Consider the following 14173-nt stretch of genomic DNA (forward strand, 5'->3'; position numbering starts at 1 on the left):
AAGTTAATTTGGTGCCATTTAGGAGTAGAAGAAGCACATTTTGCTGAACTCCTAAACCCAGTGGATATGCCCCCCCGACCTTCGTTTTATGTTGATTTCTTCTGTGTGGCTGAGGTTCCTGCACTGATTAAAATCAGACAGATGACATCCAACTTGTTGTTTGAAGCAATCAATATTGTGGTGTGTTTTGAATAACTTTAGTGTGGCAAGGAAGGCAAAGACAGTGTCTCAGAACTGGTTATGCTCTCCATTTTTGAAAGATGAAGAGGAAGGTGTGTTCCGGGGATCACACTTCTGAGTTTTACTGGGAAGCCTGTGGCATGACACGAGAACATAGACTATGTCTACTACATTAGTCTAAGACTGGCTAAAGAACAGTCTTGTCCTTGCCCCGATACCTGACGGATCATGGGTATTTGTCAGTTCTCTCTACATGTGCCTTATGGACTTGGAATAAACATTGCACCATGTACCCCATAGAATCTTAGGACAGATTCTTGAAGAGTATTGGCTTCAGGGGCTGCCGCTGCATTCCACCTGTTCCTTTTTCAGTTGTGTTCACTCTCAGCCATAGGGTGAAGTGCTAAGCAATACAGGAAGACCACTATGTTGAAATACTGATTCTCCAGATCAGGAGGAGCAAACCAAAGTTGGTTTGAGCTTGTAGTTTTATTGCAGGTTGACTACAGCCAACCAAAAGAAGACTCAGCCATCTCAGTGGCAGACTCAGGCTGGACTGATTATATAGTATGTTGACTGGCCAGGATTACTCAAGAAGTATTGGGAGATGTTGCTGAAGATAGGGTGGAGTGGTCTTCCCACCTTATCCTCTATGTCCTTCACCAGGATATGTGGAGTTAAAAAAGGAGCGAGGTGTATATGGTGTCACACACATGTACGTGGGAGTCAGCTTAAAGGACCTAAAGAAGGCAATTCCTTGGCAAGTCAGGAGGTGGCGAGGTGCAGTAAACCTCTCTCTTTTATTCCTGCAGACCAAACACGTGGAATTCTGCCTGGATCTAATGATGTTGGTTCCGGCCCCCATGTCACTTCCTGTTTCGGCCTCAGTGACATCACTTCCAGTTCCGGCCTCAATGACATCACTTCTGCCAACCCACCTTATATATCAGTAAAATTTCGCTTGTGAACTCAGGTTCAGGCTGAAGATCATACACAAGGTGTGCAAGATGTTCATCTGTTTCTGAGCAGTAACACATATAAGCATGCAGTAAGGCAATTAAGCCCAACACGGGAATGTCTGCACCTGAGTTTGTTCACCAGTGCTATATGGGAGAAGAGCTTTTGACACTTGTCCTTTAACTTAACTGTCATTGTTAAAGAGTTATTTGAGTTTTTTAGGAAAGCTTAATTTCAAGATATTTTAATATATTCTAAATAAAATACAATCTCTAAACCTAAGCGATACCAAAAAAAAATTCAGTCCTATACTTGACTATATTTATCTGAAAGCTTTAGGCAATCAGGATTTACCTTCTCAGCAAAGCAAGTTGAAATACTGAAACACAGCAATACAGTAATTAATCAGTAATTCAATTAAAATAAGAAAGAAATGTTAAATGTGTTAATGCTGCAGGTTTACAATCCATCGATCCATTTTTAAACCTATGGTGTTGTAGGGAGTGTTTGCTTATTTAAGCAGCATCTGCTGGAAGGCTAAAATAAATCCTTGACAGACAAAATATTTTACAAAGTCCATGACTCCATGTCCTATTACAAACCCATGATTAAGAACATATTAGGCCAGCACAAAGGTTCAATCAAGCTCTTGAAATAGTATTTTGATTAATAATATAACAGCCACATTTGGTCAACCTCTTTTATAAATTATTCATTTTCAGAGTAATTGGACAGCATTTATATTTAGGCCCCATCTGAAATATAAACTACTGGTTAAAGTTTTTACACATAGACAGAAAGGTAGTACTTTATTGAACCCAAGGGAATAATCACAAACTCTCTGGTAAAACAGAACATAAAGTCAAGCAAACTGCAAACTAACACACGAGATCAACACACATGTGCAACAGCCAGAACCATACACACAATACAGTATGTGCCTTTAATGGATTATGTCCCAAAAGAAAAACCTTTGTGGTGCCTGTTTTTAACTTGTAAGGGTAATGACAGACACGACTGAAGGAGAAATTGCACAATCTGAGGGCTCCTGTAGCACCTCGCAGAGCACTTAGCTGGTGCCTAAAGGCCCTCCAAGACGGCCCCTGAATTTGCCATCATTCTCCTTTTCTGCCACCATCTCTAGTAAGTCTATGGTGAGTTTGTGTTCCTGATCAGTGTGCTTAGTCAGGGCAAAACATTTTGAGAATGACACAAATATTATTTTTCACAAAGTTTGCTGCCTCAGTTTTTATGATGGTAATTTGCATAGACACCAGAATGTTATGAAAAGTGATCAGATGAACTCCAATTAATTGAAAAGTCCCTTTTTGCCATGAAAATAAACTTAATCACAAAAAAAAATCATTGCTGTTGTGAAGAAGGCTTCAAGGTGCCCAAGAAAGTCCAGCAAGTAGCAGGACTATCTCCTAAAGTTGATTCAGCTGCGGGATCGGGGTACCACCAGTGCAGAGCTTGCTCAGGAATGGCAGCAGGCAGGTGTGAGTGCATCTGCACACACAGTAAGGAGAAGACTTTTGGAAGATGGCTTGGTGTCAAGAAGGGCAGAAAAGAAGCCACTTCTCTCCAAGAAAAACACCAGGGGCAGACTGATATCTCTCTATTATAAAAAAAAATTCTGGAGAGAAACAGTAGGGCGAAAAGACATGATCTTCACGTTAAGATCACGGAAGACACTTGAAAGACCCATGAGACTAGAGAGATTGGCCACGGAGTGTCTGATGGGACCTTCAAAATGAGACTTTGTGTCAAGAGATTGACCCAGGACTGTCTTGCGATGACGTAGAACATGAGATTCTTGCAAGACACACCCTACTTACAACCAAATAAGAGCACGGGCAGCAACACACTCAGTCGTGTTTTGGCTTTGAGCACACACAGATCCAGAGCTCTCAGAGCATATAAAATGTATAAGGACAATATGTTATAAATGAAACGTAGGCGACTAAGTGAAGAAGAAAGCAGCGTGGAGAAAAGAGGCTCAAAAGCGTTGGAGAGACAAAAAAGAAAAAGAAAATAATCTAGGTGCAAATTCAGAAAATAAAGACAGTAATTATTAGCCCGGAACAAGTGGAACTGAAAAAAATGCACATCTAATCTGGACGCTGGCGCTATACACATGCAGAGCAGGTTAGAGATTATGAAAACAATGGAATTCGAAAGGCTAAAAAAAACAACGTTGGCACAATACACATGTGGAGAAAGTTAAAAAATATGAAAGTATGAAAATTAGAAAGTATAAAACAAAGAAAGTAAAGATTGCATTAGCGCAAAGAAATGGAAATTATTACTCGAAAAAGGAAATATAATTATCACGGACCAGGTGTCATTGAAAGAAAAGCAGGATAAAGCGAGGTCAGAAATAAAAGACAGTAGAAAACAAAGTAAAACATCATAAAGAGGTTAAAAAACAAGGGGGCCAAACACATGCAGAGCAGGTTAGAGATAATGAAAACTGGAATTCAAAAGACTCAAAATAAAATGCAGGTGCGAAAACACATGCAGAGCAGGATACAGAAAATGAAAGCAGAAAAAAATGACAGTGTGAAAAAAACAAAGAAAGTGAACATCGCATTAGCGCAAAGAAAGAGAAATTATTACTCGGAGAAATGACGAAAAAGCGAATAGAGATCGAATATATGGACATAGGTGATATGTCAGAAGTATGTAAATATTGTAAGGTTTTGAAGTTTAAGTCAAAATAATTTCCAAAACAGAGTTTACCTCAAATGCATTTATTGGTTACTTTGCAAAAGAAATTATTAACAGATGATGATGTAGATTGTTTTGTCTGTGCTGAAATTCCGAACAGAGAAAGCTATCCTGAATTATGGTACAAAATCATTAAACACATGTCTCACTGACCTTATTAAAAAGATTCAACACGTTGGGACTCGAAAGATTCCAAATGTTTTTACATAAGTTCTGAAATAAAAGTGAAACTAATGAAATAGCAACAATTCAAAGAAAAAAAAAAATCTTAAAAAGTGTGTATCCGGAAAAATAAAAACGGGGGATGACGAGCAAAGCAAGCAGGGGGCAAAGCCCCTTAGTTCTGCAAAAGATACAGAGATTGGACTGCTGAGGACTGGGGTAAAGTTATTTTCTCTAATAAATCTCCTTTCTGATTGCTTGGGGCATCCGGAAAAAAGATTGTCTGGAGAAAAAAGGTGAGTGCTACCATCAGTCCTAAGGCCATGCATGTGTGGGGTTACTCACAGTTTTGCCTAAAAACACAGCCATACATAAAGTATGGTACCAAAACATCTTCTGAAAGCAACTTCTCTCAACCATCCAAGAACAGTTTGGTGACTAACAATGCCTTTTCCAGCATGATGAATCAGCGGGTTAGAAAATGGATGGATGGATGGATGAAGCACCAGGACATAAGGCAAAAGTGATAACTAAGTGGCTTGGGCAACAAAACATTGAAATTTTGGGTCCATGGCCAAGAAACTCCCTGAACTTAATCCCATTGAGAACTTGTGGTCAATCGTCAAGAGGCGGGTGGACAAACAAAAAACCACAAATTCTGACAAACTCCAAGCATTGATTTTACAAGAATGGGCTGCCATCAGTCAGGATTTGGTCCAGAAGTTGATTGACAGCATGCCATGGCGAATTGCAGAGGTCTTGAAAAAAGAAGAGCCAATACTGTAAATATCGACTCTTTGTATAAACATAATGTAACTATTGGTAAAAGCCTTTAAAACTTATGAAATGCTTGTAATTATACTTCAGTATATCATAGAAACATCTGACAAAAAAATATAAAAATACTGAAGCAGCAAACTTTTTGAAAACCAATACTACCAATGTCATTCTCTAAACTTTTGCCCATGACTATAGATCTCCAACATCCCCTTAAATGATCCCATATATATAATATCTACTGCACGAGTGCCTTTCTGCATGCATGCCATTAACACGTGGCTAATTACAAGTACATCTCATTTAACACTCCTAGGAAAGTTCAATTCTAATAGCCAGTTGCAGTGGGCATTTTGAAGACTCATAATTTCTGCAAAGCCTAAACATTTCAAGTGTTGTTGCAGAGATTGTTTCATATTACTTTCTTATGTTACTTTTAAATTGGCTGTAATAATTGTCTTTGATTTGCTATTACTAAGACATGTTTGCTTCCTTTTTCTTTATATGGTCTACCATATAATGGACCTGTTTTCAGAAATCTTCTTTTGTAATGGTATTCTTACAAAATTATCCTTTTCAAGATTATTAAAAAAACACACACACAACGAAAGGAATATGTGGATTATTGCAAAATTAAAAATATACTGGATTATTTGTCAGAAAAGACACAGTGGAAATATTTAATAATTACATACAATATCATGGAACATAAATTGTTAATGCAGACATAGATTGTGCACACTTACTCTGAATACTGCGTGAAAATGGAATTTCCCAGGAGTACATCTTGATGAACTTTATATAGTTGAGGATTTCATTCATAAGCCGCACACGATCATCTGTGACTAGCACACAAGTTCTGCGAAAATGAGCTGTCAGCCATGACACCGCAATCTAAGACGTAAAAGGCAAAAAATAAATACTATAGCACTTTAAATACTTTTAATGAAATTCTATGGAAAATACGTAAAATGGTGACAATCATTTTCAATGAGCGCACTTTAGAGTGCAGTCCATTATCTTGAGATCTGTCAAAGAGACCTTATTTGTTTCGTGTCCGAGATGCTACATTTAATAAAGATGGCAAGAAAAGTGACTGTGCTTGCAATATACACTATTTTTCACTCACAAAAAAACAAATGAATTGTTTTATTGCAAAATGCTCTTCATCCCTTTTAGCCAAATTGAGAAAAGTTACCTTTTAATATTGTGACCAAATCAAAAAAATATATATTGACAAAATTGTCTAACAGGTTTAAATAATCCATATTGAAACTTTCCATTTTTCAAAATAAATGTTAAGTAGTCATTTTTCAGACATATCCAAATGCAAAATGTTACTTGTCCACAAAAGCAATAAATACAGGTTATACATTTACAAAATGAATTAAATATTTTAATAGCTAAATGACTTAGAATTGCAAAAGCATCCAAATTAAGGTGATAAAAGATCAAAGGTGGAGCAGGAAACATAACAACCATTGTCCCTTTACTTAGCAGGAGGATACAAAGAGATGCAAACAAAATCTTTTATTTATAAACTGGTGAACAAAACAAAATAGTTCTGTAAAAGTGAAGTGATGTTGACTTAGCAACTCCATCCTGGTGTACACCCTCAGCTCTAAGAGCAGTAATTCTCCCTGTTTTCCTTCTTCTCGTCAGTTTCCTTGAGTTCACTGGACTTGTCTGTTCTGACAGAAGGGTTGTGCAGCAACACTATCACTAGGCTGAAAGACCTGATGTTACCTGACCGCTTATGAAGACAGCAGAAGCACATTTTTATATACTGTAATTATATTACATTTCCCCGTACTGAAGGTTTGCTAATACACCAAGTTGCATTGTTCTGAGGCTGCATTCTGGGAGTTAGTTGCAAATGCCAAGACTCGCATGGAATTGATATCTTCTAGTCGAATACAAATGTTAGTATTCAAAATTGTCATGATGTGATTTTAATGAGCTTGGCATCCGTTGCCATGTGGTGTAGCGGGTCCACAGCTCACGTCAAAAAGGCCACTTTTTAAATAAATAATCACCGCTTTCGTGGCTTAGAGAGGGGGCGTGGTATTTGTAGTCAGAAACGGTTCCCGGGTGAATTCGTGATGCGGGTGAACCTCGCTTAAGTGCACAGGTGAGGAGTTGTCCGCATCCGTAATTGTTCCTGGGAGCTGCTAATTGCCACATCTGATCCATGTCCCTGTAATAAATAGAAGTACGGGGTGGCTATGAGGGGGAGAAAAAAAGAGAAAAGAGGAAAAAAGAGAGAAACAGAGGTTAAGGAGGAAGGCGGCAGGCAGCAGTGAGGAGAAATCCAGTGTGTGCAGGAGAGAAGGAGAGCGAGCAAATGCATGGCTCCCGCTGTATGCAGGCACCTGGGAAAGGCAAGCCCAAGTAGGGTGTTTGGCCGGCATCCGAGGGCCGATGGTAGTGGTCTCTCCTGCTGAACGCTTGTTGGGAGCAAGTGTGACGGGGAGCAGGTTGGCTCACCGCAGCGAAGGCAGCAGGAGTCGGAGATTTGGAGTAGAATCCCCAGCGTGAGCGTCCTGGCCGTTGGGGGAAGCCAACTCTCGGTCTGGTAGAGGTTAAACTAAGCCAGGGATCAGGAGGCCACCAGACCATTGGAGTGAAGGTCAGATGAAAGTAGGGCGGCTCCATTGGTGCATAGCCTGGATGGGCCAGTAGAAAGGGACCGGGCTGATTTTAAAAGGACAGCTTCCAGCCGTTGTTTTAACCTTGGTTTTTAAAGGATTTATTTATTATTTTAACTTTTCAACTATTTTAATGGATTATTTATTTAATGATATTTTTGAAGCACTGCATTTAAACACTTTGTTTTGTTTGTTAATTTTAAATAAAAGCACTTGGCACTTTTTGCACCCTCCCCTTGCCTCATTGTTTGTGCCTCACTGCCTAGCTCATTGGTGACATTACTGACGGTGTCAGGTTCAAGGGCTCCCAGAAGGAAGAGGGGAGCTTGGAGCGATTAATGAGTTAATCTGGGAGGATATCAGTTATGAAGGGGTTAATGTGCTGCTTTAGTTAAGACATAAGTTCAGTACTCATAAATTGATAATTGATCTTAAAATAGAGTTTGCAATGTTCTTCAGCACAACAATTATTTTAGGAAATTAACTGCTGAACAAATATTAATGAAATATTTTTGTCAAGTTAAATGACTTCTACAAAGTCTTCCAAATGCCAAGAGCTGATTAATATGTGACCGTATTTCTCCATGTGGAGTGTGTAATACATTGGAGTGTACTGAGTATATTGGCAGTTCAATAGACAGTGCTCAAAATATATATTGTCAGAAAGAGAAATTGAAAGTTTCATTGTATTTCCAATACACAAAGTACAACATGTACAGAACATTGTATAAAATATGCTACAGAAGATCTCTTTATACTCAGAACTGTTGTAATAATTCAGAGCGTAAAGGCTGTCTAATACAACATAGAATTTGTCCGTTGAAACTGAAAGGATAAATCTCACATGTATAATATATACAATTTTTTATATATATATATATATATATATATATATATATATATATATATATATATATATATATATATATATATATATATATACAAACTGCTCAAAAAAATTAAAGGAACACTTTGAAAACACATCAGATCTCAATGGGAAAAAGAAATCCTCCTGGATATCTATACTTATATAGACTGGGTAATGTGTTAGGAACGAAAGGATGCCACATCGTTTGATGGAAATGAAAATGATCAACCTACAGAGTCCTGAATTCAAAGACGCCCCAAAAATCAGAGTGAAAAAATTATGTGGCAGGCTAGTCCATTTTGCCAAAATTTAATTGCAGCAACTCAAAATTGTATGCAGCACTTTGTATGGCCCCTGTGTTCTTGTATACATGCCTGACAACATCGGTGCATGCTTCTAATGAGATGACAGATGGTGTTGTGGGGGATCTCCTCCCAGATCTGGACCAGGGCATCACTGAGCTCCTGGACAGTCTGAGGTGCAACCTGGTGGCATTGGATGGACCAAAACATAATGTCCCAAAGGTGTTCTATTGGATTTAGGTCAGGAAAGTGTGGTGGCCAGTCAATGGTATCAATTCCTTCATCCTCCAGGAACTGCCTGCATACTCTCACCACATGAGGCCAGGAATTGTCGTGCACCAGGAGCCACTGTACCAGCATAGGGTCTGACAATGGGACCAATCCTGATACCTAATGGCAGCCAAGGTGCCTTTGTCAAGCCTGTAGCGGTCTGTGTGACCCTCCATGGATATGCCTCCCCAGACAATCATTAACCCACCACCAAACTGCTCATGCTGAATGATGTTACAGGGAGCATAATGTTCTCCATGGCTTCTCCAGACCCTTTCACTTCTGTCACGTGCTCAGGGTGAACCTGCTCTCATCTGTGAAAAGCACAGGGCACCAGTGGTGCATCTGCCAATTCTGGTATTCTATGGCGAATGCCAATCGAGCTGCATGCTGCTGGGCAGTGAGCTCAGGGCCCATTAGAGGACATGTGGCCCTTGGGTCACCCTCATGAAGTCTTTCTGGTTGTTTGGTCAGAGACATTCACACCAGGGGCCTGTTGGAGGTCATTTTGTAGGGCTCTGACAGTGCTCATCCTGTTCTGCTTTTCCCAAAGGAGCAGATACTAGTCCTGGTAATGGGTTATAAACCTTCTATGGCCCTGTCCAGCTCTTCTACAGTAACTGCTTGTCTCCTGGAATCTCCTCCATGCCCTTGAGACTGTGCAGGGAGACACAGCAAACCTTCTGGCAATGACACGTATTGATGTGCCATCCTGGAGAAGCTGGACTACCTGTGCAACCTCTGTAGGGTCCAGGTATCGCCTCATGCTACCAGTAGTGACACTGACTGTAGCCAAATGCAAAAATAGTGAAGAAACAGTCAGAAAAGATGAGGAGGGAAAAATGTCAGTGGCCTCCACCTGTTAAACCATTCCTGTTTTGGGGGTCATCTCATTGTTGCCCCTCTAGTGCATCTGTTGTTAATTTCATTAACACCACAGCAGCTGAAACTGATTAACAACCTCTTCTGCTAGTTAACTGACCAGATTAATATTCCTTTAATTTTTTTGAGCAGTATATATATATATATATATATATATATATATATATATATATATATATATATATATATATATATATATATATATGAAAAAAAATTAAATCTGAAAAGTTTATGTTTTAATGCAGTGCTGGGCACCATCAGTCTTGGAGGGCCACAGTTGCAGCAGGTTTTTGTTCTAACCCAATTGCATAATTAAAAACCAGTCCTTACCAATAACAGGTCTTATTTAATTTCATGGCTTTTTTGTGTTTTAATTCTTCCATGTCAGGTTTTTTTTAAACTGGAGAGTTCACAATGAATGGAGACAATGCAAATATAAAATGGAGACAAATTAGATGGAGAAACTGCTGGTTGCTTTGTCATTTGCAACTTATTACCAACTAGACATTAAGCCCGTTACAATAACGGGCGCTAGAACAGTAGTGCATAAACATTAGTAGGAACAGTCTATATTAAATGGCAAGGGACCCTGACCTCATTCTGTTTCTTGTCTTAATTTTTTTTTTTGTCAAAAATATTTTTGCAAGAAGCCTAAAGTAAAATAATAATAAAAATAAAATAGAAACGTATGACAATACAGTAAGTATAATTAATATTGCCTTAGTGTAAACCTTTGTAACAATCTGTAATACACAAAATCTGAAGAAGATATTTAGGAAAAAATTTCTATTTTTTTACCTCATGAAATGTTTCTATAAAATTTCATTACAGACAACATTTCTTGTAAATATTCTGAGTTTGGCAAGAGTTTGCCTTGATCAGGACCATCTACAACCTTGACAACAACATCTGGAAAACTTGTAACTCTTGATAATGCAACATATAACTGACCATGGCTGAATACTGGTTCTAGCAAGTAAATGCCAACTTTTTGTAAGGTTTGCTCTTCTGAGTCTTTCTCTTTTAGCGTTTTTCTGACGCTCATTTTCTTTTTCTTCAATCGATCTATTTGTTCATATTTTTTTTTGTCTTTCAGCCTTTCTTTTGTTGATGTTTACTTGTTGAGCTGACTGTTCTTCCAGGAGATGTTACTTATATAGGATTTGATTGTCTGTGTCTTTTGTCCTACTTGACGTGTCCTTTTTTTTTGTGTGGCATGTTGTTAGTAGATATGTCCGTAATATTTTCTCTTACAGTAATACTGGCTTGTATGTGGCTGTAATATGCGCCAGTGTATTGTGTGCCTTTAAATTTCTCTCGCAGTAATACTGGTTTGTATTTCCGTAAAATGCCTGTAATTTTCTCTGACGGTTATACTGGCTTTGATGTCCGTAATAGGACTTTAATTTTCTGTCACAACAGTGGTCAATCAGCAGCAGTGTCCGCAGCAAATGATGTAATGTGTGGCGTGCAGTTGATAATCGTGACTGTGTCGTCTCCCCAGCAAGTATTTTAATCTGTGCTGACGTGTAGCTGATTATTGTACGTGTGGCGTCTCCCCAGCAACAGATTTTATGTGCGCGGCCGCGACTACCTAATCAGCACTCTACCCAGCAATGTTGTCTTTTATTTGCTTATCATGCGCTGCTGCGGAAAGGCCATTCACTGTGTGCCCAGCTTCGAGTGTGTGTGCGACCAAGGTGCTGTGCACATGGGCGGGGCACGGTGCGATGTGTGTCGCGGCCCCGCGCATGCGCACTTCAGCAGAAGACACACACACAGACACCTGGACGCACACAGGGCTTTTATTAAAGAGGATGAGGAGCCAGTAAAAACAGCAAATGCAACTCTTTAAGACTGAAATAGACAATTAAGAGTGGGAAATGTTAACAAGTGAAGACGACTAAATGTTGCTTGAGCATTAAGTACTTCTACAGCAATACAGACTTCTTAATAAGAAACTCAGTTGAATAGAAACCTGCAGCTGCCACTCTGTAGACCCCTGTTTTACTTCCATTTTGTTGGTTTTCTGTTATCAGCAAATTGCTTGTTTCTTTTTTCCTGACTTTTAAGATATACTGTATTGCTTAAATACAGGTAATTATTTTGGGTATTTCCTTTTTTAAAATATACACTTAAGCTATACTCACAACGTCAAAGAGAAATCTTTTCCTGAAGTGTGCCGTTTGTAAGCCTCTCCAAATGTAGAAAGAGCACAGTACCACTTTTGGACAGTAAACATTGATTAAAAAAGTTGATACCCTTTTTATAATATATTAGTTTTTTACAGTAGTATCTGTTATACAGATTTCTTCCTAAGCATTTTTAAAAGATATGGTGGTCTCAGCTCAGAGATCATAAAGTGTGGCATGCACTGTGTATTAAAGTTATAAACAGTTTTTTGCAATACCCTGTAGGTACAGTATGAGGAGTTATTTTAAAAATAAAAAATCTTAATTTCTTTTCCTATAGTGCGATGATGTTTAAGCTTATGCAGGTCCAACACATGTGGTTTTATCTCTGAAAATACATAGAAATAGCTGCATATTCACTGCACACGCACATATTTGTTAGAGGGACCTTATTTAACGGTACCCATGTCAGTTCCCTGAGCTATATTTCATAGTTTAGTACATTAATATACAGTGGTGTGAAAAACTATTTGCCCCCTTCCTGATTTCTTATTCTTTTGCATGTTTGTCACACAAAATGTTTCTGATCATCAAACACATTTAACCATTAGTCAAATATAACACAAGTAAACACAAAATGCAGTTTTTAAATGATGGTTTTTATTATTTAGGGAGAAAAAAATCCAAACCTACATGGCCCTGTGTGAAAAAGTAATTGCCCCCTTGTTCAAAAATAACCTAACTGTGGTGTATCACACCTGAGTTCAATTTCCATAGCCACCCCCAGACCTGATTACTGCCACACCTGTTTCAATCAAGAAATCACTTAAATAGGAGCTGCCTGACACAGAGAAGTAGACCAAAAGCACCTCAAAAGCTAGACATCATGCCAAGATCCAAAGAAATTCAGGAACAAATGAGAACAGAAGTAATTGAGATCTATCAGTCTGGTAAAGGTTATAAAGCCATTTCTAAAGCTTTGGGACTCCAGCGAACCACAGTGAGAGCCATTATCCACAAATGGCAAAACATGGAACAGTGGTGAACCTTCCCAGGAGTGGCCGGCCGACCAAAATTACCCCAAGAGCGCAGAGACGACTCATCTGTGAGGTCACAAAAGACCCCAGGACCACGTCTAAAGAACTGCAGGCCTCACTTGCCTCATTTAAGGTCAGTGTTCACGACTCCACCATAAGAAATAGACTGGGCAAAAACGGCCTGCATGGCAGATTTCCAAGACGCAAACCACTGTTAAGCAAAAAGAACATTAGGGCTCGTCTCAATTTTGCTAAGAAACATCTCAATGATTGCTAAGACTTTTGGGAAAATACCTTGTGGACTGATGAGACAAAAGTTGAACTTTTGGAAGGCAAATGTCCCATTACATCTGGCGTAAAAGGAACACAGCATTTCAGAAAAAGAACATCATACCAACAGTAAAATATGGTGGTGGTAGTGTGATGGTCTGGGGTTGTTTTGCTGCTTCAGGACCTGGAAGGCTTGCTGTGATAGATGGAACCATGAATTCTACTGTCTACCAAAAATCCTGAAGGAGAATGTCCGGCCATCTGTTTGTCAACTCGAGCTGAAGTGATCTTGGGTGCTGCAACAGGACAATGACCCAAAACACACCAGCAAATCCACCTCTGAATGGCTGAAGAAAAACAAAATGAAGACTTTGGAGTGGCCTAGTCAAAGTCCTGACCTGAATCCAATTGAGATGCTATGGCATGACCTTAAAAAGGCGGTTCATGCTAGAAAACCCTCAAATAAAGCTGAATTACAACAATTCTGCAAAGATGAGTGGGCCAAAATTCCTCCAGAGCGCTGTAAAAGACTCATTGCAAGTCATCGCAAACACTTGATTGCAGTTATTGCTGCTAAGGGTGGCCCAACCAGTTATTAGGTTCAGGGGGCAATTACTTTTTCACACAGGCCCATGTAGGTTTGGATTCTTTTTTCTCCCTAAATAATAAAAAGCATCATTTAAAAACTGCATTTTGTGTTTACTTGTGTTATATTTGACTAATGGTTAAATGTGTTTGATGATCAGAAACATTTTGTGTGACAAACATGCAAAAGAATAAGAAATCAGGAAGGGGGCAAATAATTTTTCACACCACTGTATACAGTACACCAATCAGCCACAACATTAGAACTCCCTATCTCGTGGCGTCTAAACAGCTCTAACTTACTGAGACGTGGACTCCACAAGACCTCTGAAGATGGTGTCCTATGGTATCAGGCTCCAAGATGTTACCAGCA

At 39.0% G+C, this 14173-nt stretch overlaps 1 protein-coding gene across 1 annotated transcript in view; it reads right to left on the reverse strand.

Annotated features, from left to right (window-relative positions):
* LOC120538190 (multidrug resistance-associated protein 5-like) overlaps nucleotides 1-14173 on the reverse strand; it is a 115615-nt gene that overhangs the window by 71553 nt on the left and 29889 nt on the right. Inside the window, exon 7 of the mRNA XM_039767643.1 lies at nucleotides 5553-5700. Coding sequence (XP_039623577.1) covers nucleotides 5553-5700 — 148 coding nt within the window. The remainder of the gene's footprint in view (nucleotides 1-5552; nucleotides 5701-14173) is intronic.

The sequence above is a fragment of the Polypterus senegalus genome, chromosome 10 (assembly GCF_016835505.1).
Source record: "Polypterus senegalus isolate Bchr_013 chromosome 10, ASM1683550v1, whole genome shotgun sequence".
Taxonomy (NCBI): domain Eukaryota; kingdom Metazoa; phylum Chordata; class Cladistia; order Polypteriformes; family Polypteridae; genus Polypterus; species Polypterus senegalus.